This window comes from Tiliqua scincoides, chromosome 4 (genome assembly GCF_035046505.1).
Source record: "Tiliqua scincoides isolate rTilSci1 chromosome 4, rTilSci1.hap2, whole genome shotgun sequence".
Taxonomy (NCBI): Eukaryota; Metazoa; Chordata; class Lepidosauria; order Squamata; family Scincidae; genus Tiliqua; species Tiliqua scincoides.
Window position 1 is genome coordinate 21,391,670 of NC_089824.1, and position 26,642 is coordinate 21,418,311.

General features: G+C 43.2%; 1 protein-coding gene across 1 annotated transcript in view; it reads left to right on the forward strand.

Annotated features, from left to right (window-relative positions):
- Positions 1-22,069, forward strand: part of EIF3E (eukaryotic translation initiation factor 3 subunit E) — a 32,868-nt gene extending 10,799 nt beyond the window's left edge. The window contains exons 6-13 of the mRNA XM_066623556.1: positions 8,815-8,940; positions 10,090-10,214; positions 13,198-13,324; positions 14,526-14,627; positions 15,934-16,043; positions 20,121-20,223; positions 21,134-21,268; positions 21,899-22,069. Coding sequence (XP_066479653.1) covers positions 8,815-8,940; positions 10,090-10,214; positions 13,198-13,324; positions 14,526-14,627; positions 15,934-16,043; positions 20,121-20,223; positions 21,134-21,268; positions 21,899-21,937 — 867 coding nt within the window. The 3' untranslated portion in view covers positions 21,938-22,069. The remainder of the gene's footprint in view (positions 1-8,814; positions 8,941-10,089; positions 10,215-13,197; positions 13,325-14,525; positions 14,628-15,933; positions 16,044-20,120; positions 20,224-21,133; positions 21,269-21,898) is intronic.
- The last annotated feature ends 4,573 nt before the right edge of the window (positions 22,070-26,642 follow it).

Consider the following 26,642-nt stretch of genomic DNA (forward strand, 5'->3'; position numbering starts at 1 on the left):
CTCACCGGGGCAGCAAAGCACCCGTCGGTCGCTGCTCTCCCCCAAGCAGCAGCAGAGAGGAGGCGGCAGGCGGCGGGGTCCCCCCCATCCGGCACAGTCCCCCGCAGACCTCCAGTAGCGGCAGTAGCAGACCCGGTAAGCCCCCAGACAGCGCAGCCACCCATCTTGGCAGTGGTGGGCAAGTGCAGGGGGGAGCAGGAAAGCCAACATGCAGCGCGCCCAGCGGGCGGCACTACTGCACCCCTCACAGCGGGATCACTGCGGGGCAGGCACTCCCCCAGGGGGTCGCGGCGAAGGCCCCCCTATGGGCATTGCCTTCCTCAAGGGCTACCTACCCTACCCTGCGGGACAGGCCCGCTAGGCGGGGGGAAGCACTGCGGGGGGGAAGGGTGAGCACCCAGGCAGTCTGAGCTGACCCCCCTACCTTTTCCAGTGTTAAAGCTTTGCGAGGCCCCCCTCCCATGGAGGACGGGAACCTGCAGCGCCTGGGACCACAGCCCCAAGGAGGATGGGAGGAGTACCAGGACCCACCTGGTACCATAGTTACCCCAGGGGGACACGGCCCTATCATAAGCCAGTATGGGCCAGTCCGGGGGGGGGATGTTTGCGCTGTCCCAGGCCCAAATTGAGGACATGGTGCAACGTATCCTGGGGGAAGCCAGCAGCCCCTCACCCACGGGGGGCAAGAGGAAGCATAAATGGCCTCACCCCATCCTCATCCAGCTCCGATTCCACCAGCCCTGAGAGGGAGCCCCCCCACGCAAGCGGCATAAGGCCAAGGGTGGAAAGGGCGTGTCAGACAAACCCAACCGCCACAAGCATACCAAGGAATCCAGCAGGGCAGCCTCCTCAGACCCCTGGGAGCCAGTCACCCCCGACCTGTCTGAGGACTCCAGGGAGGAGGGGGAACTCACCGGTGAGGATGAAGGGGCCCCAGAGGAAAGTGGGGGCAAGCCTTTCCCTTTGGACCTGTACCCAGGCCTACTAGCCAAGGCAGCAGGCATCTTCGACTTAGGTAATGAAGGGGAAACCGAGGCGAGTGAGGCTTCAGAGCCTCACAGGCCCAGCTCCAAGTTCCTCTGTCCCCAGAAGGCCACCACCAAGGCTGTGGTTCCCTTCTCAGACCCCTTCAGGCAGGCCCTAGAGGCTGAATGGGGGGCACCCACCAGGTTCAGGCGTACCCCACGCTCTGTGGACAAACTCTATTGTCTGCCAGCTGATGTTATGGAGCAGCTGAAGGTCCCGGGCGTGGACTCCCTGGTGGCAGCACTATCTTCCTCAGCCGTGCTGCCCTCGGAGGGGGAGGGGACCACAGGGACCCTTGCAACCGATGGGTGGAGAGCGCCCTCAAGAGGGATTTTGAGGCCTCCGTCCTAGCCATTAGGGCATTAGCCGCCACCTCCATTATGACAAGAGCTCTTGTGGCCTGGGTGGAGGACCTGATGACCTCAGACAAGTCCCTGTCTAGGCCCACACGTAACACCCTCAAGAAGTTGTCGCTAGCAGCAGCCTTGTCAGCAGACGCGTCCCTGGCGGCCATGCAGTTCAGCGCTAGAGCGGTGGCCGCAAATGTATTGGCTAGGAGGAACATCTGGCTCTGGCACTGGGACGTAGATCAGGGCTCCCAGGCACGTCTGGTAGCTTTCCCCTTCATGGGGTCCAAACCATTTGGTCAGGCCCTTGACCCCTTGCTGGTAGAAAGCAGGGACAAGCATAAGGTGCTGCCTTCGGCACACAAGGAGGCAAGCAAGTCAACAAGGCCGGGCCGTCCCTTTCACTCACAACACCCTGCATTCAGACCTAGAGGCTTCTTCAGGGACTCCGCCTCCTGCAAGCCTCGATGGACCAAGTCGAAATTCTTCCCTAAGTCACACCCCGGTGTGGGAGGAGATTCTTCTTCCTGTTCCCACAGGGCTGCCAAGCCCACCCACTCCGCATGATGCCGGACCACCGGCGGGGGGGCCCCCAGATGTCCAGCACTTTGCGGCGTATTGGAGCAAGATCACCACAGACACCTGGGTTCTGGAGATAGTGACCAGAGGCTACTCTTTGAAGTTCAAGACCAAGCCTAGGAACCGCTTCTGGAGGGTGCAGCGGTACAAGGTATAGGAGAAGCACCAGCGCATGCGAGCGCCGATTCGCCACCTGCTGGACATCGGAGCAGTCGACCCAGTCCCGCCTGCACAGAGGGGCAAGGGAGTCTACTCCACCTTCTTCATGATCCCAAAGAAGAACGGCAGCATGAGATCAATCTTCGACCTCAAGTGGCTGAACCAGTTCCTCTGGAAGTGCCATTTCAAGATGGAGACGTGGAGGTCCATTGTGGCTGCGCTGGAGAAGGGGAACATGCTGGGCTCTGTGGACCTCTCCGATGCTTATATGCATATTCCGATACGCCCGGGCCATCGCCGCTTCCTGCGCTTCTGCTATGGATCATGCCATCTACAGTTCCGTGTTGTTGCTTTCGGCCTGACCTCAACGCCACGTGTGTTCACGAAAGTCGTCGTGGCTCACTTATGCCTCCAGGGGATTTTCCTGTACCCCTTCCTGGATGACATCCTGATCCGAGCCCCCTCCAAGGCTCGTGCCCTAAGGGACATCCCGATCACGGTAGACACCCTTGAAAAAGCGGGGTTCATGATCAACAGGGAGAAGAGCTGCCTGCAGAGAGCTGCCTGCAGAAGAGCCACCAGTTGGTGCACCTGGGCCTGCTACTGGACACTACCGAGTACAGGGTCTCTCTGTCCTCGGAGAGGCACGAGAAGATGTGGCAACTTCTGGAAACGCTGCTCGCGACAGAGCAGCAGGATGTGTTGATGCTAGCCAGGCCGTTGGGCATGATGCTGTCTTGCCAGGACGTTATACCACGGGCATGCTTCCATGCCAGGGCGCTCCAGAGATTCCTCCTGCGCTTTCAACAAGAGATAGAGAACAACATCCACTACAAGACCTCCAGCCCTCCCAAGGTCAGGAAGGAGCTGGTGTGGTGGAGGAGCCACTACAAACTGGCAGAGGGTTCCCCACTCTGCAACCTGGAGTGGACAGTGATCACCACAGACGCCAGCCTTCTGGGGTGGGGAGCCCACACAAGTGGGGCAGTCGCCCAGCCTGGTCCAGGGAGGAGTCCTGTATGCACATCAACCTGCTGGAACTCAGAAACATCTGTCTGGCTCTGGGCAAAGTCACCCACCTGATCCAAGGCCAGCAAGTTCTAGTGAGGATGGACAACGTAACCGCCAATGCTTACGTGAGAAAACAAGGAGGCCTACAATCCACAGCCCTCCACAAAGAGGCGACAGCCATCATCACTTGGGCCGAAGCCCATCTCATAGCCATATGGGTGGAGCACGTGGACATTGCTGCAGTGGATTGGCTAAGCAGGCAGCGGATCTTGGAGACAGAGTGGCAGCTAAACCCACAGGTCTTCAGCCTGGTGACTTGGGACCCCACTTGTGGACCTCTTTGCCACGAGAGAGAACGCTCAAATCCAAAGATTCTTTGCAAGGGTCCCACAAGAGGGGACGGAGGCCATAGATGCTCTAAGCAGCCCCTGGCCTCAGGGTCTTCTGTATGCCTTTCCACCAGTTCCGCTACTCCAGTGTCTCCTCAACATAATCAAGCAGCTCCAGGCCAAAGTCATTCTGATCGCTGCCAAGTGGCCCAGACGTCTGTGGTTCCCAGAGCTCCTACGCCTGTCAACACAGAACCATTGGACGTTCCCGCTACAGCAGAACCTCCTGCTCCAGGGCCCAATGGCACACCCTCAACCACATCTTTTCAATCTTACATCATGGAGGTTGAGCGGAGCATGCTAGTCAGGCTAGGGTATTCTGACAGGGTCACGGCCACCTTGCTGGCCTCACGAAAGTCCTCCACTAGGAAGGTGTACCAGTCCACCTGGCGCACCTTTATTAGGTGGGCGGAGGCTAGGGGGGTCAGGGTGGTTATGGCTGGTGTAAAGCACATCTTGGCCTTCCTGCAAGAAGGCCTGGACAAGGGTCTGTCCACCAAAACACTCAAGAGACTGGTGGCGGCCCTCGGCAGCATCCTGGGAGCGGGCTCAGGGGAACCCCTGTCATCCCATCCTCACGTCTGCAGGTTCCTGAGGGGGTTGGCACTGCTGAACCCCCCAGTGGTCAACAGGTTCCCTAGCTCGGACCTGAACAAGGTTCTGGAGGCCCTCACTCAGGCACCCTTCGAGCCTCTGGTCTCAGTTACCGTTAGGGAACTCACGTTCAAGGTTCTCTTCCTAGTGGCGATTACCTCAGCCAGGAGGATTTCTGAGCTTGGGGCCTTGTCGATCAACCCTAAGCTGTGCATTTTCCATAAGGACCAGGTGGTACTCCGCCTGGATCCGACCTTTGTCCCAAAGGTCAACTCCCTATTTCACAGGGCTCAGGAACTGATTCTCCCATCCTTCTGACCCAAGCCGGTGCACCCCAGGGAGAAGGCATGGCACACTCTGGACGTGCGTAGGGCCTTACGTTATTACACCAGGCGCACTAGAGACTTTAGGAAGTTGGAGTCCCTGTTTGTAACTTACAAGGGCTCCAACCAAGGCCACAAGGCCTCAGCCAGCTCACTAGCGTGCTGGTTAAAAGCGTGCGTACGGCTGGCCTACCAGGCCAGAGAAGTTCCCCCAGAAGGGATCACGGCTCACTCCCTCAGGAGCGCTGCCACTTCGGCGGTGTTCGACGGGTACGCATCCCTCATTGAAATCCGTAGGGCGGCGACGTGGTCTTTGGTCCACACCTTCGCCAAGCACTACCGGATAACCACAGCCGCTATGGGGCGTAAGGTGTTTCAACAGGTGGTAAGGCTGTGAGTGACCCCTCACTGGCCCACCCTTCTGGTTGGCTCTGGTATATCCCAGCAGTAGGAATGCCAGCTCTTCCTTCCCAGAGAAAGTAGGAATTTCTTACCTGAGAATTCCAGTTCTGGGAAAGGAAGGATGGCATTCCGCCCGCCGCTTCTCCGGCTCGGGGGGTGCACTGCTACCTCAGGCCTCCCCACGGGGGGCAGAGAACCCTAGTGGGATCTTTTTGCGCAGTTGTTGGGGTTGTTGGTTGTTGTTTGTAGTTACTCCTACAGTTGGCTAGGTATCGCCATAGTCAACCCTCGCGGTGGACATGCCACAAATCAAGGGCCAGGCCACTGCTGAGGAGCGGGGGGGGCATCAGGTCTTTTCCTGCTTGTCGCGTCCGGACTGGGGAGCAGCATAGGACGCCCCCAACGTGGGAGGAGTATCTGTTCATTGAGGTTCCGATCCTACCTTCCAGGAGGAGGGGCATCCCAGCAGTAGAAATGCCATCCTTCCTTTCCCAGAACTGGAATTCTCAGGTAAGAAATTCCTACTTTTTGTAGAAAGGTTTTTGGATTGTTGAAGATGGCTTAATGTGTGATGGATATTGGTTATTTACCAATTTATTTTTGTTAAATAATGGTCTTTTTGCTGTATTTATAGCATATGTTGCATTTAGGCTGGCAACAGGTTGTGTGAATTTGGACTAATTATGGAATGAAGAAAACTTATCACTTGGAGAACATAGGCTTGTGTGTTACTTTTTGGGGAAAAACCTTGGGTGGCATCCAGCATACTGCTTCCATGAGCAGGAGGGTTAGTCTGGATACCACCTTGTGCTGAGAAGCTTATAAGGAAAATGAGGTTAATTGGTTGTAATGCTGAATTTAGCAGCTGCTTATGTAAGTTATATCCAGGATTTCCTTTGAAAGTTGTAAAATAAGAAAACGGCTATGCTGTCTTACTAAAACCATGGTTAGGCTGTTTAAAAAACATGATTAAGTAACAGGAACTTGGAACAATTGATTATTCATGTTACCTGTTAGTGTTGAGAGACAAGTAAGAGAGGGGAGTATGACTTTTGAGAGAGACATCCCAGTATTCTATTGCAGTTCTAGCAGAGTAAACGTATTGTAGTTGAGTAGAGTTTATCTTACACTACATCAGTGTTTCTCAACCAGTGGTTTGGTTACCACCAGTGGTACTTGGTGGTATCTGGTGGTACTCATGGGACCCCTGGACACCTACTACCCAGCATTGAGACCGGAACACGCTACAACAAACTAGAAGGAAGCTCCAAAGCATACCTTTCTGCACTTAGTAAAGCCCTCCCGACCACGCTGAGCTTCATTCTGGTGTTTGTCGCATTGTATCTGACCTCTCAACCTTGAAGTAACTGGCAGTTATTTCATCACTTCCAGTGGTACTTTGAATAGGTGAACCATGTGTAGTGGTACGGTAGGGGACAAACATTGGGAAACATTGCACTACATCACTTGGAAGCAGGAGAAAAACACAACTTTTTTGGTTACTGGTTTTTTGGATCACTGGTTACTCCAGATTTTGTAGGGTGTACAAATGAGCCCCAGGGAAATTTAATTATATTTGGCAGTATGTGTCATGTACACCATCATGTGTCTTAAACAGTAGCACACATAGAAGTTTGTGATTGTGTCTTATGGCATATGAACACTTGTAGGACAGTGCAATGTATGTCTGTTCAGAACCAAGTCCTATTGATTTCAGTGAATTTATTCCCTAGTAAATATGTATTCACTAAGGTCCAAAATTCAGAGCTGCCAGTCATTTACATTGTTTGTGTTTGAAAGGAGGGTGATCAGAAATCCTTTTGAATATAACGTAAAAAAATTGTTTGGGTGGAATAGAGAAATGAAAGAGCATTTGCAGATGATATGGTATCCCTAACGAAATTTAGCCAGAGTAGAAGTTACTCTGTTGTGAAATCCCATTTGTTTTGGGGGTAATGTACCTTTGTTACTAATAAGAAGGAACTGGTTAGTATGATATCACCTAAAGAAAATATGCATTGGGCATCCAATGACAGTGTCCTAAAAGAATAAAATTCCAGAACCAGTAATTTTTGAGATTTTGTGCCCCTCCCCCCCCCCCAGGTGCTCCTGGATTAGGAAATTACCCTGAAAAAGGTAAAGGTTAAGAAATGCAAATATGTGGTTGGGAAAATGCATGTATTCTTAATTTTTTCAAATATCTCCTGCCTGCCTTTCCCCTCTTTTAAACAGAACATTCAAGACACCTTACAATCCAGTTTTACATTCAGAATACAAATGAAATGAAACAAATGTCAGTAATACTAATAGTGCTGTATGGTAGCAGAAGTCACCTGATCAAACCAAAAGAAAGAAAAAGCAGAACAGTAAAATTGAAACACTTGTTCAAACAGGAACATTTTTAGCTGCTGCTGGATCATTTGCAGAGGGAGCACTTTTATTCCCCTGTGTGGTAAAGTTCAACAAACTGGATGCCTTGTTGGGAAAGACTGCTGTGCATTATCAGCAATTGGACCTCCTCCAGTGGTGGAAGAGTGTCAGGTGACCATAGGTATTGTCAGATTTATGTAGGGAGAGTCTGTCCTTATAAAAATGTATTTCAGTATTCACGTTTCTAGAAGCACTTTACCATGTTGTGCCAACTGAAGTTGTGTGAGAGACACAACTGAAGTTGTATGAGCTGCAAATGTGCATTTGCCATTGGGATGGTTGTGCACTAAAATTGAGCAAAGTGATATTTTCCTCCTGTGGGCATTTAAAATACATATATGTTGCTTATGAAATAGTCATTAGATAATTATTATTTGATATGTCATACCCCTAATCCCTGATTTCTGTCCTGCAGCCCTACTTGTTTTCTACTGAGAGTGATGTAGCACTCCTACTGTGATTTGTAATAATCTGTTCAAATTTCAAAAGATTATGGGGGGAAAAATAAGAGGCCATTGCTTACAGAATTTTTTTAGCAGCTTCTGCAGAGCCCAGTGTATTGATCTTTGATTTTTTAAAAACTAGTTCTTAAATATGTTCTCTTCAGTGCTCTTAGATAATAAATATGTTGCTGCTAATGGTTTAATAATATGAATCTTGGTTGCTCTTTCTTGAGCAAGAACTTGTTTTAAAGGGGTTGTTTGGGAAACACAAGCTACGCAAGAAGCATTGTAATGAATCTGAGATTAGGATTTTACGCTCTGAATGACCTAGTGTAGTTCAGGCCTGTTTAAACTAAAACTGACTGACCCCAGAACTACCCTTACTCTGAATGAACTTGATTAACTGCTTCAGGGGAGGGGACAAACATAAGAGATTGTGTTCAGCATTGTCTTCCCTATTTTAGTAGTAATGGGTTTCTCCTGCTCTCTTTGTTGAATGAGCTGTTACTGCAAAGGCTATTTCAACTGTTACTTATTGGAACTGTACAGGCTTTTTTAAATTTAATAAGATGATTTGATTTGATTTTATGCTAATTTCATGATGTCCACAGCCATCTCTGTTAACGGCCTGCAAACCATCATTCTAGACCTTATTGGCTGCTATTTTTTGTCTAGATTTCCTCATTCTGATTAGCAGAAGTTTTCAGTAGATTTTGTGGTTTTACTAGTTAAGCTTTAAACCTTTTTAAATTAGTGCGTGAAACCCCAGAGGGCTTCAGACTACACTGCAGTATTGTTGATGAAGGAATCCTTATTGCTCCTATTGAAAGTTCTGTGCAGAAGCTGCAGCTGCCAATTCTCTAGGCTTTCTTGGGCTTTTAATCTCCAGCTGAATCTCCTTGGAAATACCGTTTGCTGCTGATTGTTTCCTAGAAAATCAAAACTGATTTTCTAAATGAAACGCAGCTCATTTTCCCAAAATTGTGGAGCAAGCATGTCAGTGGCACATTCTCTCTCAACTGGTGCCAGCCTGTCTCTAATCAAAATGTTTGACCTAGTGAAATATTAAATTATTGTGGTTATTGTAATTGGATTCACTTATTTGAAACAGGTTCCATCAACAGATAGAAATGCTTTGAGCTCACTGTGGGGAAAGCTGGCATCTGAAATTCTGATGCAGAACTGGGATGCTGCCATGGAGGACCTGACAAGATTGAAAGAGACAATTGATAATAATGTGAGTGTTTTATTTTGGTTACATTAGCATATATCTAAGCTGGGAATAAGAAGAGCTGTTGTAGTTTGTCAAATATTGAGTGCACTTAGGTTTTTCACAAATATTTATGGCTAACAGTGTTCAAAAGTTTTTCTTTTCAGGCGACTTTTATACATTTTAACGGGTTGGAAAAGTAAGAGCTCAGTCATCACATGAGTCTTTTTTAATGGGTGAATATTGGAATCTGTCTCTTAGAAATGAAGAAACAAATGGCTATATGCCATAAAGAGTTCTATGATTTTGGTATAGTGCTAGGGCAAGTTTCTGTTCTCGTGTTCTTGTAAGAATATTGAGATCTTCTTAGCAGTCACTGATAAGATATATAGTTGTACAATGCTGTTGATATGAGTTCTGAGATGTCCTCGTGTTCATTTCAGATCTGCAAACAAGGTTGGTTTTGGGGGGGGCAGTTGGTAACGCCTGGATTCTCCTTCCTCATTTCGAAAGCAAACATTGCAGATCTTCGTCTGGAGACTAGGCCAGGGTGTAGTGTCTAGCTCTGCTTCCCTAAGTCCTTACTACTTTTCCCAGTCCTAGCCACTTAGGTGCCTCAGGCACAGCCAGATCATTAGCATCCATTCAGCACCACACATCAGTGATACCACCCCCATGTTCTGCTGTTCTGAAAAACCTTGGTATTGTTTGCAACAGAGGCAACAGCACTAGTGCAACCAGCGGGTGGTACTGACTGGCCCTGAGGTGAGCAGTTTGGCTTGGCCTGTTTAGTATGTGGTCACAAGAAGCATTGTCTGTAGCTGCTATGCTTAGGGGTCTGTCTGTCCCAGGCTTTTAAAACTTCCGGTCCAGAAGACTGACACAATTAGGTTTCTTTGTTTGCCCAACCAGGGAATCTCATGCAGCAATAATGGCAGTGGGAGTTTGACATAGGGAGCTTGCCACTTAGTTGCTTTCCAAGGGCTGCTATTCACCTTGGATGAGTGACAATGGCCTGGCTGGACTACTGTACTCTTTTAAGGTTGAATCTGAGATGTTTGGTCAATAAATTGAATCTTTGTCTTTTTTTAAAGATAGAAGAAATAAACTTAAAATGTCTTAAAATACAGTTCACTTTTATCACAGAGTTTAGCACAACACTTTTTTGTTTTTTAGTCTGTCAGTTCTCCACTCCAGTCTCTTCAACAGCGAACATGGCTCATTCACTGGTCTCTCTTTGTTTTCTTCAACCACCCTAAAGGCAGAGATAACATCATTGATCTTTTTCTCTATCAGCCCCAGTAAGTTTGTTTTTCTGTATCTATAAGAACAAAGGGGATGTATAAGAATACAGCATAAGTCCAGTCTTCTGTGCTGAAAATGGTAAAGGTTTAATCAGAAAGTCACTGCTGCTTGTCTACATTCTGGCAGAGCTTAATATGAAGCAGTCTTTGGAATGCAAGTGGAAGCAATGTTGAGCAGCATATCTTGAGCGATATCTTATTTTCTTATAATATCTTATAAGAAAATAAGATATGTCTTTATTATAAGATATTGTATCTTATTGAACTTGTTTTGCATAATGCATTTTCTTGGATTTTGAATGGTTAACTGCACCTTTTAAGGTTACTCAATGAGATAGGTACACTTAAGTAATTTCATTAACCTGTTGAATTTGAAATAGGTTTTGTACTTTGAGAAGTGTGCAGAAGCCAATAATGTTTCTGTTGTGATTGGTGTCTGGTGATCCCTTGTGCTGAAATGACCCATTCTGTACCAGCTGCAGCCCTCAAAAAGCCTTTAGGGGCAATTCTCAGTTCTGGTGAAAATATAGTCCCTATCCCAGGGTTCCCAAACTGTGTGTCACCACGTTTTGTTGTGCGATATCCAAGGTGGCAGTGGCCAGCTGAGCCAGGAAGGCTGCGGGAGTGCCTTGACTCAGTAAATTTGGAAACCAATGCCCTGTTCCCTTACCATGAATAAGAAGATGCTGCAGACTGACATGTTTCCTTTTTCTGTCTTTTTCGTACTATGGGTGAGGATCCGATTTTTGGTTGGTTGCGAAACTAACAAGCTGACATGGACGATGTATTGAGCCTCAGCTCTTACTGAAGGCTAGGCTAAGGAGAATGCAAGGCTATCAGAATGAATGTCTATTCCAGTCCAGTGAATGTGGAGCTCAATAAGGTGGTTCTCCCCCCCACACCATATTAGAAAGGATAAAGGCTTAAACTACTGATAAAGTCCCAACAGAATGTCATTTTTAAAAGTGAGTCCCAGTGCTAAAAGGTTTGGGACCCAGTGCCCTACCAGCCTTAGCCATTGCTAGTGTTAGCTGTAGCTAGTGTTTAGTGCATTGGGTAATGCACTGATTCATTGCCATCTTCTATTGTGATTCAAGGACATGATCCATCAGTTGGTGCAGTTACATATAGACAAGCAGCACATGTGCTGTTAACCAGATTGAAGCTGCTAATGCAAAGCATTTTATGCACGAGTATCTGAAAAAGCAAGTTATGCAATAAGCAGTTTGATATTTGGTCCTAAGTTTGGAGCTCTCTGCAGTACCACAATGCAGCAAATGCTAGAGGTGTAGACTGTTACAGGTGCAGTGCTTTTAGTAGCAGCTATTGTCAATTTGGAGACGCAGTATTTCTTCGATAACTTAATGTATGCTGTCACTGGTATTCGATTACATTTAAAGTTACTAAAGATCTTCAGGGTATGGGCTATCTGTTTCACTGAAATTGAGTGGTGATGTCAGTGTTGCATGAGGTAATGTTCTGTGTGATTCAGGGACATGATTCATCAGTTGTAGCAATTACATATAGGCAAACACTGCATGTGAGTACATCTCTAGACAGTGTGAACAATCCCCACTCTTCCAAGTAGTTAACATTGAATTTTTTACTGTGATAGCAAGCACTGTGCATTTCTGTGTACTCATTGTTTCTCTCTTATGTATCCCTGATTTTTACTGAAATGTCCTTTTGACTTAATGACACTGAATTTATAGTAAAGATGAATAACCCTTGCAAGAATGTATACAGATTTGTATGGGCTCTCCTGTATAATGTATGTGCCTAATGTGGTGTGTGTAACCCCTTGTGATTTGGTTGGGGGAGAGATGGGGGTTGGGTTTATTTTGCACCGCTTTAAGAAAAGACTGTTGCAGGGCTGCAGAAATGTCTTTCTTTCCTATCCAGCAGTTGCAGTCCATATATTGGAACTGAAGCAGTATTTTTCCACAAAGGAACAAACACCATACTTACTAAGTGTTCCCTTGAGAAAGAGTAGTTTCTTATTTAAGTCCAAAACAAACTGAAAGTGTCTTTTCTTCTTTCCTTTCTTCTCCCCCATAGTATGAAAAAAGAGTTGAAACATTTAAAACTTGCACCTGCAAATGAGAAATCAGTTTATTTTGTCTTGATGGGACTTAATCATACTTGGGGATGCAAGAGGGGAAAAAATGGTGCCAGCCACAGCTTGGTTTTCTCTGTGGGAAAGTAGAGAAATATTCAATTGCATGTTAAGTCAAGTTATATCAAGTTAGCCAGTAATTTACAGGCTAGACAATCAGAGTTTTTTAAAAGGGTCAGTTTTAATTCAGTAGGTAATAAGGAATCCTACCCGTGCTTCAAGTGTTTGTGGAAATGTTATCTTTTCTCTCCCCTTGACCTCTCAGTAGCATTATCTGTAAAGGGAGGTGATGAGAACATAACAGGTAGAGACAGAGCGCAGCCAAGCTTTCCATTTCACAATTGGTTTATGGAGGTTCGAATTTGTACTGTTATGTTGATACAGGGAGTGGATCAAAAATAGAAACATACTGGTATTTGGTTGTTACCAAAATGATTAACAGTTTGTTTCACATTTATATATTACTCCTCTCAGGAGGTATAAACAACATTTCTTTTTTAATTTTTATCAGTATGGTCCTGTGAGGTGGTTTCAATGAGGGAGGGGGCTTGCACTAGTCCACCAATGAACTTTATGGCTTCAGGTAGAAACTTCATTTTGTTTCTTTTCCTGTATTTTGGGGGGTTGGGTAAACCCCAAAGCTGCCGCCGAATGTAGGCTAGGGCTGCAGTCCTGTGTGCACTTTCCTGGGAGTAAGCCCCCTTAAACATAGTGGAACTTGCTCTTGAGAAAACATGTATAAGATGGTGCTACAAGGCTCTTATCCTCTAGCTCCTGTCTTCTGCCAGGGAAGAGGGTTTGAGAAATGTTGTACTCAGTTTCTTCAAAATTCATGCTTCTGTTTCCAACATTTCATTTTTCCAGGTATCTTAATGCAATTCAGACAATGTGCCCACACATTCTTCGGTATCTGACTACAGCAGTGATAACAAATAAAGATGTTCGAAAGCGTAGGCAAGTGTTGAAAGACTTAGTCAAGGTTATTCAGCAGGTAAGGAATAACTTGGTTTATATATGAAGTTGCAAAATCTTTTATACTATGATATATTTCTGTATATTTGAGTGTGCTGTCAGAAAAATCAGCAATATGTTTCACCAGAATTTTGCCAATATTTATGTATACAAAAGGCAATGCACTACTTCACCCTCTTCGTTGCACCAAAGGTTCCATGATTAGCTCTGGCAGCATATACTGTATTTGCTGTGACCTCGGGTGGGGTTGTGAGAGCTGAAATTGGGGGGTGGGCTGTTCGTCGCATCTGTTGTCATCTGATTGGACCTCCAGCACAAAGCTGCAGCATTGGGCCTGCCTTCATGTGGGAATGTTTTGGCCAGCAGGCTATAGCACTCTCAAACAACTCAAAAGAGTCACTTCTGCTATGAAGATTAGTAGGATTTAGTGGACCTGGGCTTGCCCATTGCTCATATTGTTAGTGACAGAGGATTGTGGAAAGGGATTCCCTCTTACTTCAGCCTTTAAGTGGCTGTGATGGAACTGTCTGGGGGGAGGGGGGCGTGGTGATAGAAGCAGTGGACATCCCCTGTTCTAGCTATGAGCTTACTCATAATACCACTGTTATGCAAAAGTCATAACAGAACTTCCTCTTTTGCTCATATCTTCTGTTGTATGACAGGCATAATATTAGCCATAAGTGATGGTATGTTTTGTTTATTAAATATATGCTGGAAAAATATCTGCCTGCTTGCTTGAATCTAAAATAAAATACTAAATCTTAAAAAATGCACTGCAGACTGCAGAGACCATTATGCAATTAACAATTTTTCTCAGATCTACTTATCCTGCTCCTACTTATTGAAACACTGCTTGGGATAATATAAATGTGTGACAGTAATTGACCAGAAGCTAATATTAGGTTGTATGTTTGTTTTAAAATAAAGGGATTAAAACTTCATTAGACTATAAATTATGATTACTCAAAGCAATAAGAACAAGCTAGATGCCTCTGTTCTCTGTGATTTCTAAAGCACACTAACATTCTGTAGTACTGAATAACTGGCAAAAGTGATGGCATAGACCAGTTTTCATATAGACTTTTGCAGGACTAGTAACTTGTGTGCACTTTGCCTTTCATGTTTATTGCATCATTCAAGCTGTTTAAAAGTGTTTTGTTGTTTACACTGTTAATAACAGGTATTACTGAACTGTATAATTAACTGCTCTTTATGTGCAGGAATCGTATACATACAAGGACCCAATAACAGAGTTTGTAGAATGTTTGTATGTGAACTTTGACTTTGATGGGGCTCAGAAAAAACTGAGAGAATGTGAATCGGTAAGAATTTTTAGCAAGTGTACTCTTAAACTACAAAAGTCTGTCATGATGAGTTACACCATTTCTATAAACTGAGACATGAATTTAAGATCATTTACCTAGTGTGCCAGTGTTTGAACAGGTTGGGTGCCTTAGAGCAGCGTTTTTCAACCTTTTTCATCTCATGGCACACTGACAAGGTACTAAAATTGTCAAGGCCCACCATTAGTTTTTTGACAATTGACAAGGCACACCCATTGACAGCAGGGGCTCACATCCCCCAGTGGCCATACTAACAAATGTCCCTCCCCCAAATCCTCACGGCACACCTGCAGACCAGTGGCTGAAAATGGCTGCCTTAGAGAATCACTGGGGTGGATCAAACAATTTGAACATTCTCTCTCCACTGTACCACAATAGCATGAGACTGAGTTCCAGGGCTAATCCATAGTATCCTGCTCTCCTAAGACTGAACTTCAGCAGTATATGGTGCTCGTCATGTTTGTCCTATAGCATGGATTCCTGAGGCTTAGAGCTAGATTTTCTTAAGCTGTTTCTGCCCGACATTGCTTATATGCAACAGGAATCAAATGTATACACCTGTGAATTGGGCAAAATTAATAGTGGTTTTCCATCTATTGAATGCCTTCCTAGGAGGCTCACCTGCTAACAAATGTGATGTATTTCAAGTACAAGGCAAAGATGCTTAATTTGTCCCTGCTTTTCAGCAGGTTTTAACTGCTTAAATTTATTGGCTCTTCCATTTTTCCATTTTTATTATTTTAAATGCTTCTGTAGTTTGATTAAAACATAGTAGCATAAGCTACTGCCCTGGTATATTTTTTTTTAACTGAAGGGTGCCATACAAGTTGAAATTTTATTCTAATTTGGAACATATACATACAAACCGATTACCAAAATCTTTAGGTAGAGAAAATATTTTGAGGGTTCTTCTTAGAAATGTGGGAATGCCCCAAAACAGTTAAAAATGCTTCCAAATTGTTCATATAGCTGAAATTTGTATTGTATCGACAAAGTTGATTGTTAGAAAAGTCTAAAAACGTGACACTTGTACCTCTCAGTAAAAACTTGGAGAATAAAGCTAGCATCATAATGGAAGGCCAGCTAATCAGTCCCATTTTTTAATGGAATCTTGGGTCTTCAGAGTTCTTTCCTATTTGCATGTTTAAATCAGAGTTGTTTTGGGGGGAAGATGCACTTCCGGTGGTAGCAGGGAATGTGGATCTATGGTGACAGAATGCAAGCTTCACTTACTGGAAAACTGTATCATTTTTCCCTCTACCTAACCATGCATGTCATCCTGCAGGTTCTTGTGAATGACTTCTTCCTGGTGGCATGTCTTGAAGACTTTATTGAGAACGCTCGGCTCTTTATATTTGAGACCTTCTGCCGCATCCATCAGTGCATCAGTATCAAGTAATTTTATTTATTGATTTCATTTCTCCCTGAAGGGCACCCAAGGCGGTGCTAATAAAAGGTTGCTAATAAAACTAGCAACCTTATTAATAAGCTCTTTTTCTTACAAATCATTCGCTCAGTGTCATTTAGTAATAACTGAATTACAGGCAAAAAAGTTAAACATACTGAAATGGAAATGACTCCCAAGTGAAGTGTGTGTTAAAGCTATATTGTACTATGTTTATAAGCTTGTTAAAAATTAATACCTGATATTCTTTAAAGTGGGGCGGAATTCTGGTAGAAGCACATTGGTTCCCTTCCTGTTGCCTTCCAGTTGTCTGGGTTACTAACCAATCCATCCACTAGAAGTCATCTTCTTTGAAGAAAGACTCAGCCAAATGGTGGGCTAGGAGACCCATCCTACTTCTTCTTTGGAGCCAGTCTTTTTCCTGCCTCCATGGTGAGCAGATGCAGGGTCTCACTCCAACCAGAGGTACTTGCCAAAGCCCAAGTTCAGTGTTGCAGTAGTTGTTGGTGTCGATGTGTATTCAGTGTCTGAGGCCTCAATAACTGGGACTGAGGAGCCAACCAAACCTGCCACTCTAAACAAATCTGGGATCATCCCCAGTGTTCCCCACATTTCCCCTTTTGTTTTATGGAGCCCATGTGGAAGAAGAGGCAAGATCACTACATTCTAGAGCACAGCTATCTGGCCTTTGGCCTTCTTGCCTTGCTCTCTCTTCCACTGAAAAGGCAAGAGGCCAAATTGCTGTGCTCTGAGGATTGGGATGCACTGATCTCAACCCCTCTTCCATGTGGCTCTTTACATGGAAGAGGAAACAAAGGGCATACTGGAAATATTTCCAGTTTACAGAGCAAAGGGAGTGGCAAGCTTTGTGAAGTCTTGAACGGTGAGTGCAGGTGGCTCTTTCTTGCACAGCCGAAACTTTATGTAAAACCAAAATTACATAAGTCGAAGCTTATGTAAGTGGTGGACCTGCTGTGTGTGTACTTGGACCCAATCCAAACACTTGGTACTTTTGAAAGTGTGCCTGGGACTATATTATGTTAAGCTGTCCACTCAAACATGGTGTATGTTCTTGTATACTAATCTGCCTGCCTATGCAGAGTTGCATAGAATATGGTGCTTCAGACACCCTACCATTAGGCATGCAGCAGAGAGATTTCTAAGACAAGGGAGTATTCATACTTGTAATCTTCGAAATGCCATGTTGAGCATCTGAATTTGCTTATATGAAGGAAAGCAAGGTTGCCAGGTAAGTAATGCAGAAGCGTTGCCGTGCTGAAACACTTCTCTCTGTGCAGGTAAAAACCAGTAGGACATGACCTCTGATTTGGATCCTCATTTCCAGCTTGAGCCACAGTGTGGTGTTGATCTCAAGAGAGTTGTTGAGTGGCTGTGCTATCACTTGGAGGGGGGTGTGGGAGACACAACTTTCCCTTGTGAGAAGGTTTAAGGAGGATGAAGACCATGTGTTTTATTTCCCTTCTCTTGTTTTCATTTCCTGAGTTTCTCCTACAGTGACTAGTTGTTATAACTAAATTAGCGACTGATGGGTAACTTAGCACTATCTCCAAACCATGGTTTAAATTCATGACTTCTGAACTGAGCCAGGTTGTTTCTGTAGTTGAAATGTGAATATTGACCTTTGTGTGAAAATTGGGAAAGTTCTCCATAACGGATAAGTCATTCAAAAGTTTTATCAGAAAAAAATTTGCTTAGATATACTTGTGATCCTCCCTGAGAGCAGGGGGAGGAACACTTCAGCACTCTCTCTGCCAACATTGGTTATCTTAGAAGTTATTGCAAAATCTTTCATGTTCTCTAGTGTTCAAGACAAAATAGGCAGAATTACTGTTGCCTTGTCTTAATTTGTCACTTTTAATCCTGCTATATTTGGTTACATATTTAAAATTACATTTTAAAATTTAACAGTACAGAGCTTCTTCATGTAACATTTTCTACCACTATCACTGGTTTCTTGTGTAATTTTTTCGCACCAGTCTTTTATGATTTTCACCAAGCTGTTTTTAATTTTAACAGGTTTTCTTTCAAATCTGTAATCAGAATAGGCCCACTCAGTTTTGTATTATGTTAAGCTAGGCTAATATAACATTGTAATAGTAATTGTCATGACTTTTTTGCAGTTATTTCTTATGTTTGACCAGTCATGGTTCCTTTAGTAGAACATCTGCGAAAAGTTTAAGATATGGCTCTGCAGATGTTAAGATGAATGTTAGACAATTAAATGTTTAACTTTGCTCAAATAATACTAATGCTAATACCTGAGTAGAGGTTTTTCAAAATCTCTTAAAATATGAGAATGAGTAGTCTAAACTGTGTTTGGCTCCTCCTCCCCCGAAGAAGTTGGTTCATGTCCACTGAAAACAGCTTTTTCTTTTCTTTGGTTTCAGTATTGAAAACTGTTGCATGGTTTGCTTGATTGGATGGTGCATTGGGCATGGATGTTAGGCTCATGCACTTGTGAACATTATGATTAAGTGAGACTTGTGGTAGTTAATAATTTACTGTGAACTGAATTACTTGAAATTCCACATTCAAAATAAAGTCTGTGAATTTAATACACTAGAATAAGTTACTTCACCATAGGCAGCTGGAAAATTGAGTAGTTTGGCTTGAATAGCAGAGAGTGCAGTGGGGAATGGTTAAATGGAGACTTAGTGCTGCATGCTGGCCAGTTTTCAGGTGAAACCCCAAGACATTTCTGAAGTCTGCAACCTGAAAGAAGGTTTATAATTCTCAAATGAGTGAAGTTCCAAGGAATGTTGAAAATTTGTTAGAAAGCCACATGAAATTCTGTCTGCAGTGCCCCTGTTGATGAAACAGTAAATCCTGTCGCTTGCTTCATTAGGTAGAGAAGGAGAAATTGCAGACTGGGTGCTGTGTGGTACTCTTAAAAGACCGTTGAAATTGTCTTGGGTCTTGAGAACAAGTGATCTAACAAAGCATGTCAGAGGACCCTTTGCCTCCTGCTTTATTGTTGAATGAGTTAATGTGAAACCCTTCCCTGGGATGATGGCTTTCCCCAAAGCTAGACAGACATCCAGTAAACAGAAAGTAGATGAGATGTCCCCTTTTTTGTGTTCTTGTCTGTCTTCATGTTGCATTGAAATTACATAGTTGTGTTACCAAATTTAATTCCTTCTGGTTTCTGGAATAGTAGTTGTAGTATCATTCACTATTCTTCACTGGCCTTTTCCACCAGAAAATTCACTGGAACTATCTTAACTAGTGTCAACATCTGATTTAACTTTAAAAATAAAATAAATAAAGTACAGTTTATTTTATTTTTTAAAAAAAATAAAGTACAATGAATTATACTGGTTTATAAAGCGCCAGACTGCTAGAGACTGTTAAAGTGAGTCGGACAGCTGTGATGAATCAGACAATAAAATCATCCTGTTTTTCCTACAAATACCTCTTGTTTGTTTGTACCATGATTTGTTCTGTGGTATTGTAGGTATTTAAGCTAGTGCAGGTATTAAGTAGCCTTAAACATCTAGTCAAATGTTTGCAATCTACAGTTACAGATAATAGTTTGTCTTTAAGACATGTTGACATTGAATTTTAATTGTCCATGCACTATAGCCATGCGTTAATAATGCATTTCCTTTAAGTGCACTGGAGTATTAGGATACAACTAGAATTGTTATGAGTGTCTCATTTTATACATTTTATAAAGGACTGATTTATTAAATGTATTTCCTATAATAGGTATACATATTGTTTCTTGCACCTCCATGTGCATGCATATGCACAAGAGAGCATATGCACAAGAGAAGGTGCATGGAATCTTTGTGTTTTTCTCTTCTGGTTGAGTTGAAGAAGCCTTGGGTACCTTCTTCTAAGTAGCTTAAAAAAGAAATTGTGTTTTCCCAGGTCAATACCTTTTTCACAGTAGTGGCAATAGTGTTGAAACTGTCAGGTAAATTTATACTTGTTTAGCATATTATCTCATTATTCAAACATTCGCAAGTAAAGTGTAGTGCTGAGATAGTGGCAAGAGCATAGAATTTTATAAAAAACATGTATGCACTGTGTTTCTTCTTCAGCATGCTGGCAGATAAGCTAAATATGACCCCTGAAGAAGCTGAACGCTGGATTGTGAATTTAATCCGAAATGCAAGGCTGGATGCCAAAATAGACTCAAAACTGGTAAGTTTCACATTGCCTTGCTTGGAATGATTTGATTTGTTAAAGGGAACTTATAAAACTCCATTACCAGCTGTAAAATAACTTTAAAGTGCTTTTACTGCTGGTCTCTGCATGTGCTTTCTCTCCCTCCCCTCACCATTGCTATAGCTAAGATTATCTGAGTTGCTTTTTAATTAGGAACAGAAGTGCAGTGTCCCAAGGTTCCTGAGATTATTCAAGTAATAATGATGTAAAATTTCTATCAGTTTTTAGGGTGTTGTTTTCAGTGACTTCTCAGTTGGCAATTCTTGTCCCAAATGGTGCTTGAATTTGGAAATAAGGTGATGGAAGACTGGAAATGAGCAAGTGGTGTCTTTCAAAAGGAGAATCTGGGAAACCACAGACCAGTCAGCTTGATGTGGGTGACTGGAAAAATCCTGGAGCAGAGTCTTAGGCAGAATGTCAGTGAAAACTTAGAAAAGAATGGGCAATTTCCAGGAGCTAGTATGAGTTTATCAAGCACAAGTTGATCTCTCATCTCTTTGGTCATGGGAATGCATGGACACAAAATATCTAGACTTCAGAAAAGCATTTGTCTGAGTCTCCCCTGATACATTTGTTGTGGGTAAAATGTGGACTAAGTGGGTTCAAAGCTGACTGTACAACCATTCTCAACAAGTGCTATTAAATAGCTCCACTTCAGTTTGGATGGAAATATCAAGTGAAATACCACTGAGCTCTAACATTTCTATAAATCACCTGATGTGTAGAGGGGATACGTATCAAATTTCCAGATAACACAAAGCTGGGGAAGGGGTGGAATTTGGATGAAATTTGAAATGTGTTTATAATTGAAAATGGCTGAAAGAGTAAAGTGATGAAAATCAAGTGGATGAAAGTCAAGGTATTATTTGTTTCCTCTCTCTTCTAGGGTCATGTAGTTATGGGGAATAATGCAGTTTCACCTTATCAGCAAGTGATTGAAAAGACCAAAAGCTTGTCTTTCCGGAGTCAGATGTTGGCTATGAATATTGAGAAAAAACTGAACCAAGGCAGTAGGGCTGAGGTAAGCACAAGTAGCCCTGACCTTGGATACGGATATAAATTGAAGTCTCTAAGGTGGAAGACTTCTGAAGTCGGTGAAGAATTCATGCTGGGGAGTCTATTGAGTGAAAGTGTTTCTGTGGAAAACCAATTGGTGTTCAGGCTTGGACTATTCTGATGGAAATATTTTGCCATAAAGTATCTTAAAAACGTTTTGGAAGATTTCATGTCCACGCTGCCCTTTTTAAACTTGTCCACAGCTGTGTGTATTGCTCTGGCCACTGTAAACAAAAATGTTTTGAGGCACTTATTTGCTTAGCACATTTGTACCCTACCTTCTGGTTAATAAGTGTCCTAGTGCAGCTTATATAAAATTAAAAAATCAAATTGTGACAATGCAAAAAGGTTGGAAGAAGTTGAAAGGGTAGAGAATATGTTTTGCTAGGTTCTTTTCTCCTCTTCCACAAGATAGTTGGTAGTTCTCTGACTGCTGTGGAGTGGGTGGAAAGGGGCACAGCCTAAGTTTAAGAAGGCACTAGCAGGTGGAGGTGCTGATCGTAGTTCTGGAAAGGTTACTCTTTTTGCTAATTTTAGCTGGAAACACTTGCTACTTTATATCCTGACCTTCACATTTGTCTGTGTTTTTTTAAAGGCACCAAACTGGGCCACGCAAGACTCTGGATTCTACTGACACACTTTTGAGGAAAAGACAGCTCCAATTTGTTGAAAGACTTTCTTTAATTATGTACTGTTTTGAAGAATGGGTAATTATGTGAACTTGTCACCCATAATTATTTGAATAAAATTGGCTACTTTTAATTGACTAGTTGTGTATCTTTATAATTGGATTTATAAAAGGCTTTTTGTTCAAGGCAGCAAAACTAGTAATTTCTTGGAAGTGGCAAAAATCTAATTTAAAGTTTGGTAGAGTCACTTAAACTTCACTACTGAAGATTATTTCCATGAATTATAAACTTGCCATGTGCAAACACTGATAGAGTTGTATTTTCTGCATTTTCACTATGTATGCTACACCCTTGAGCAAATGCATGTCCACACTTGAAGGCTGTGTTGGTGTTCTTCCCAAGAGTAAACTTAGAAATGGCATCCATTATTTGGACATCTTTTAGTCTACAGTGATTTAACTAGTGATTTAGTTTAAAAGTGACAGTTGCTTTCTCCATTGCTAAATATAAGAGAACAATGGCTTAAAGGTGATTGATCATTTAATCAATTAGCGGGGTTAAAAATGATGTGGCACTGAAAAATCTTGTGATTGTCCAAAAAGTGTTCAAAATTTTATGTGTGTCCAACTTTGTAAAGTATTGGGGCTGTACCTAAGTTAGCTATGATTAAGTTCTCATGGAACTAATGAAACTTTAGAAAATATACAGGGCATCTAAAAAAAATTGTAAACGCTTTATGGTGTAAAATTATATGCTATAATTCACACATACTGCATATGGTATACACAGAAGCAGTTGCTGGACTCAGTTAATGATGAATTGGACCAAATGCTCAGTGTCCCCATTTGCATCTATATACCACTGACATAATTGACTGTGGGAACTGCAGACACCTGCCAATGTGTATGCTGAGATGGTTCCTTATATCTATTCAATTGCTTCCTTTAGATGTTTAAATGTTGCAGGTTTTCTAGAATTAAGTAGGCATGAATTAGAGCTCATTAAATAGTGTGTACATTTTTTTGAGGTGCCCTGAGGAATCATAGAATATTACAGTTGGAAGGAATTTTGGAGTTCATTTAGTCCAACTTCCTATTCCATGCAGACAACTTCTACAGCATCCCTGACAAGTGGCCATTCAGCATCTGCTTGAAAACTTTCAACTAGAGAAAGTTCATGAGGCAAAGTGTTTCAACAGCTCTTACAATTAGGAAATTATTCTACATCTGTAGCCTGGCAAATCTAAATTGGCAACTCTCATCTGCAATCCAAAGTGGCTGCCACCTCATTCTGCTGCATATGCAGTCTCAGTCATATTTCTTGCGCAAAGGAACTTCCTGATATTCTTATGTCTAGCCTAAATCTACTTCCATGTATCTTAAACTCATTGATTCTAGTCCTGCCCTCAAAAGCCTCAGAGTGAGTCACCTCCTTCTTATATGTGGTAGCCCTTCAGATCCTTGAAAATGGCTATTGTATCCCCTCTTAGTCTTCTCCAAGCTAAATGTACAAAGCTCCTTTCACTGTTTCTCAAAGGACTTTGCTTCCAGATTATGAGTCATAATTCATTTTGCTCTCTTTTGAACCATTCCCAACTTACGTCTTATTCTGTATAGTTCTGACCCTTCACCCGTTGTCCTCTACAGTCCCCTGCACTACCTGAAAATTAGCACTTCACAGTCCCTTAACTCTCAGGGTGCTGAGGGGGAAGGACTGGAAACTGTGAGATCTCCCACACACACACACCCCACCACCATGTAAATATGTGAGCAGTGGATGTTCTTAGCCATCATTCTAAAATTAAGTTGGGTTCTCTCCTACTGGACCCCTTTGAGCTGGGGGAATAAATTTTTTTTCCACGTTAAAACACAATTCTAAACTAAATTGATATGTGCAAGAATCAGATGGCAGAGAACAGAGGTGTAATTAAAAATCTCATATATACTTCATTACTTGCAATATGGATATTGAAGTTTTGATTCAAATGAAAAACATTGAGCTTTAAAGTTGAAGGTACTAATCAGTTCAGGCTATAAAAGCAAATAATCTAAGTGTGAAAACCTTTAATTCTACAGTTGGGACTCTTTCAAAGGAATTTAATTTTAAAGGGTAGAACAAGTGAGATTTTTCCTAGCATTTGCAGCTGTAACCCTGATGCAAACATTTTTATCACCCTATTCAAAGTCAACGATTGGACAAGGGTGTTTGGGAAGGGGTGGGTGCCTGGGTCATGATCTGACCTACATCAGTCCACCAACTCTTTCTGATCCCTCTTCGGTGGGAAAAGCCTGGAACTGTGATGATGAGGGCCAAACCATATACGCACCCATTTCTTCACAATATATTTAGGATGTAAGAGCCCTGCTGGATCAGGCCATAGGCCTATCTAGTTCCAACTTCCTGTATCTCATAGTGGCCCACCATATGCTGAGCATACAAGGCAAGAGACCTACATCCTAGTATCCTCTCCCGCACCGGGCATTTTAAGGTAACCTACTTATAAAATCAGGAGGTTGGACATACCCATCATGGCTTGTAACCTGTGATGGACTTTTCCTCCAGAAATCTGTCCAGTCCCCTTTTAAATGCATCTGTGCCCAGATGCCATCACCATATCCTGTGGCAAAGAGTTCCACAGACTTAATTACGAGGGTCGCCCAGAAAGTAATGCACCACATTTTTTTTCTTCAACAATTATTTATTGAACACAATGAAACTTACACACAAGAAAGAATGTTTCTTCTACACTCCCTGTTTTTCCACGTAATCTCCGTCCACTTCTATGGCCTTCCTCCAGCGAGACGCAAGGGCATGTATGCCCTGTCGGTACCACTCCTTGTTCTGGTCACAAAGCCATTTCTGCACTGTGCGAATCACCTCTTCGTCATCCTCAAAATGTCTTCCGCGAATGGCATCCTTTAATGGCCCAAACAAGTGGAAGTCTGAGGGAGCTAGGTGAGGGCTGTAGGGTGGATGGAGTAACACAGTCCAACCCTGTTTAGTGATGTGTTCCGAAGTCCTCAAACTTGTGTGAGGCCGAGCGTTACCATGTTGAATCAAACATTCACCTGGGTTGTTATGGCGCCGAAGTCGCTGGAAGCGCTTCTTGAGTTTGGTTAATGTCTTCACATAAGCTTCAGAATTAATGGTGCTGCCTCTTGGCATCACATCAATGAGTATGACGCTCTCACAGTCCCAAAACACAGTGATCATGACCTTACCAGCGGAAGCAGTTGCTTTGAATTTTTTCTTTTGTGGAGATTGATGATGACGCCATTTCATCGACTGTTGTTTTGTTTCGGGCTCAAAATGGTGAACCTAGGTTTCATCACCTGTCACAATCCTGGACAAGAACGCTTCCCCCTCATCTTCAAAACGTTTCAAGAAGAAGAAATGTTTTTTCTGAGAGATTTGTAGTCCACCGTAAGACAGCGCGGAACCCATCGTGCACACACTTTTGAGTAATCAAGAGCACGGATGATTGCATCCACACTTCCTTTGCTGATTGACAGCTTCAGCACCAACTGCCTAGTCGTTATGCGTCGGTCCTCCCAAATGAGCACATCAGCAAGCTGCGTCTTGTCAGGTGTGACAGCCGTGGATGGCCGCCCCGAATGCTGCAAATCTTTGAGCTCTGCCGAACTGCCTTCTAATGGCCTCGCCCTCTGTGTCCAGCGACTAACCGTACTTCTGTCAACTGCAGATTCTCCATAAACTGTACACAAACGTTTGTGAATGTTCCCAACAGTTTCTTTCTCCGCAGTGAGAAATTCAGTGACGACACGCTGCTTGTAACATACATCACTTACAGACGCCATTTCGAAACACTGCTGCAGCTACGCTATCTGTCTGAAGAAACCAAAAATTTGTGTGCGCACTCCTGAAAATTCAAATAATGTATATCTAAAGTTTCGTATTCGTACCATTACTGTAGGCTGAGAAAAAAAAATGTGGTGCATTACTTCCTGGGCAACCCTCGTACATGCTGGGTAAAGAAACATTTCTTTGTCTGTTCTAATGCTCCTGACACTCAATTTTAGTGGATGCCCCTGGTTCTAGTGTTATGTGAGAGAAAAGAACATCCCTCTATCCACTCTATCCATCTTCTGCATAATGTTGTATTCCTCTATCATGTCCCCCCTCAGTCGCCTCTTTTCTAGACTGAAGAGCCCCAAATGCTGTTGCCTTTTCTCCAAATGAAGGTGCCCCAGTCCCATAATCATTTTGGTAGCTCTCTTCTGCACCTTTTCCATTTTCACTATATCCGTTTTGAGAAGTGGTAATCAGAATTGGATGCAATATTCCAGGTGTGACCTTATCAATTTGTACAATGGCATTATAATATTGGCCGTTTTCTTCTCAATACCTTTTCTAATGATCCCAAGCATAGAATTGGCCTTCTTCATCGCCATCACACATTGGATCAACACTTTCATCAAACTGCATCACCCCAAGATCTCTTTCCTGATCTGTCATAGCTCAGAATCCAATAGCCTATGTGTGAAGTTTTTTTGTTCCAAAGTGTATTACTTTACATGTACATTGAAACACATCTTCCATTTTCTCCCAGTTTGGAGAGATCCTTCTGGAGCTCTTTACAATCCCTTCTGGTCTTCACCAATCGGAAAAGTTTAGTGCCATCTGCAAACTTGGCCACCTCACTACTCAACCCTATCTCCATGTCATTTATGAACAGGTTGAAAAGCACTA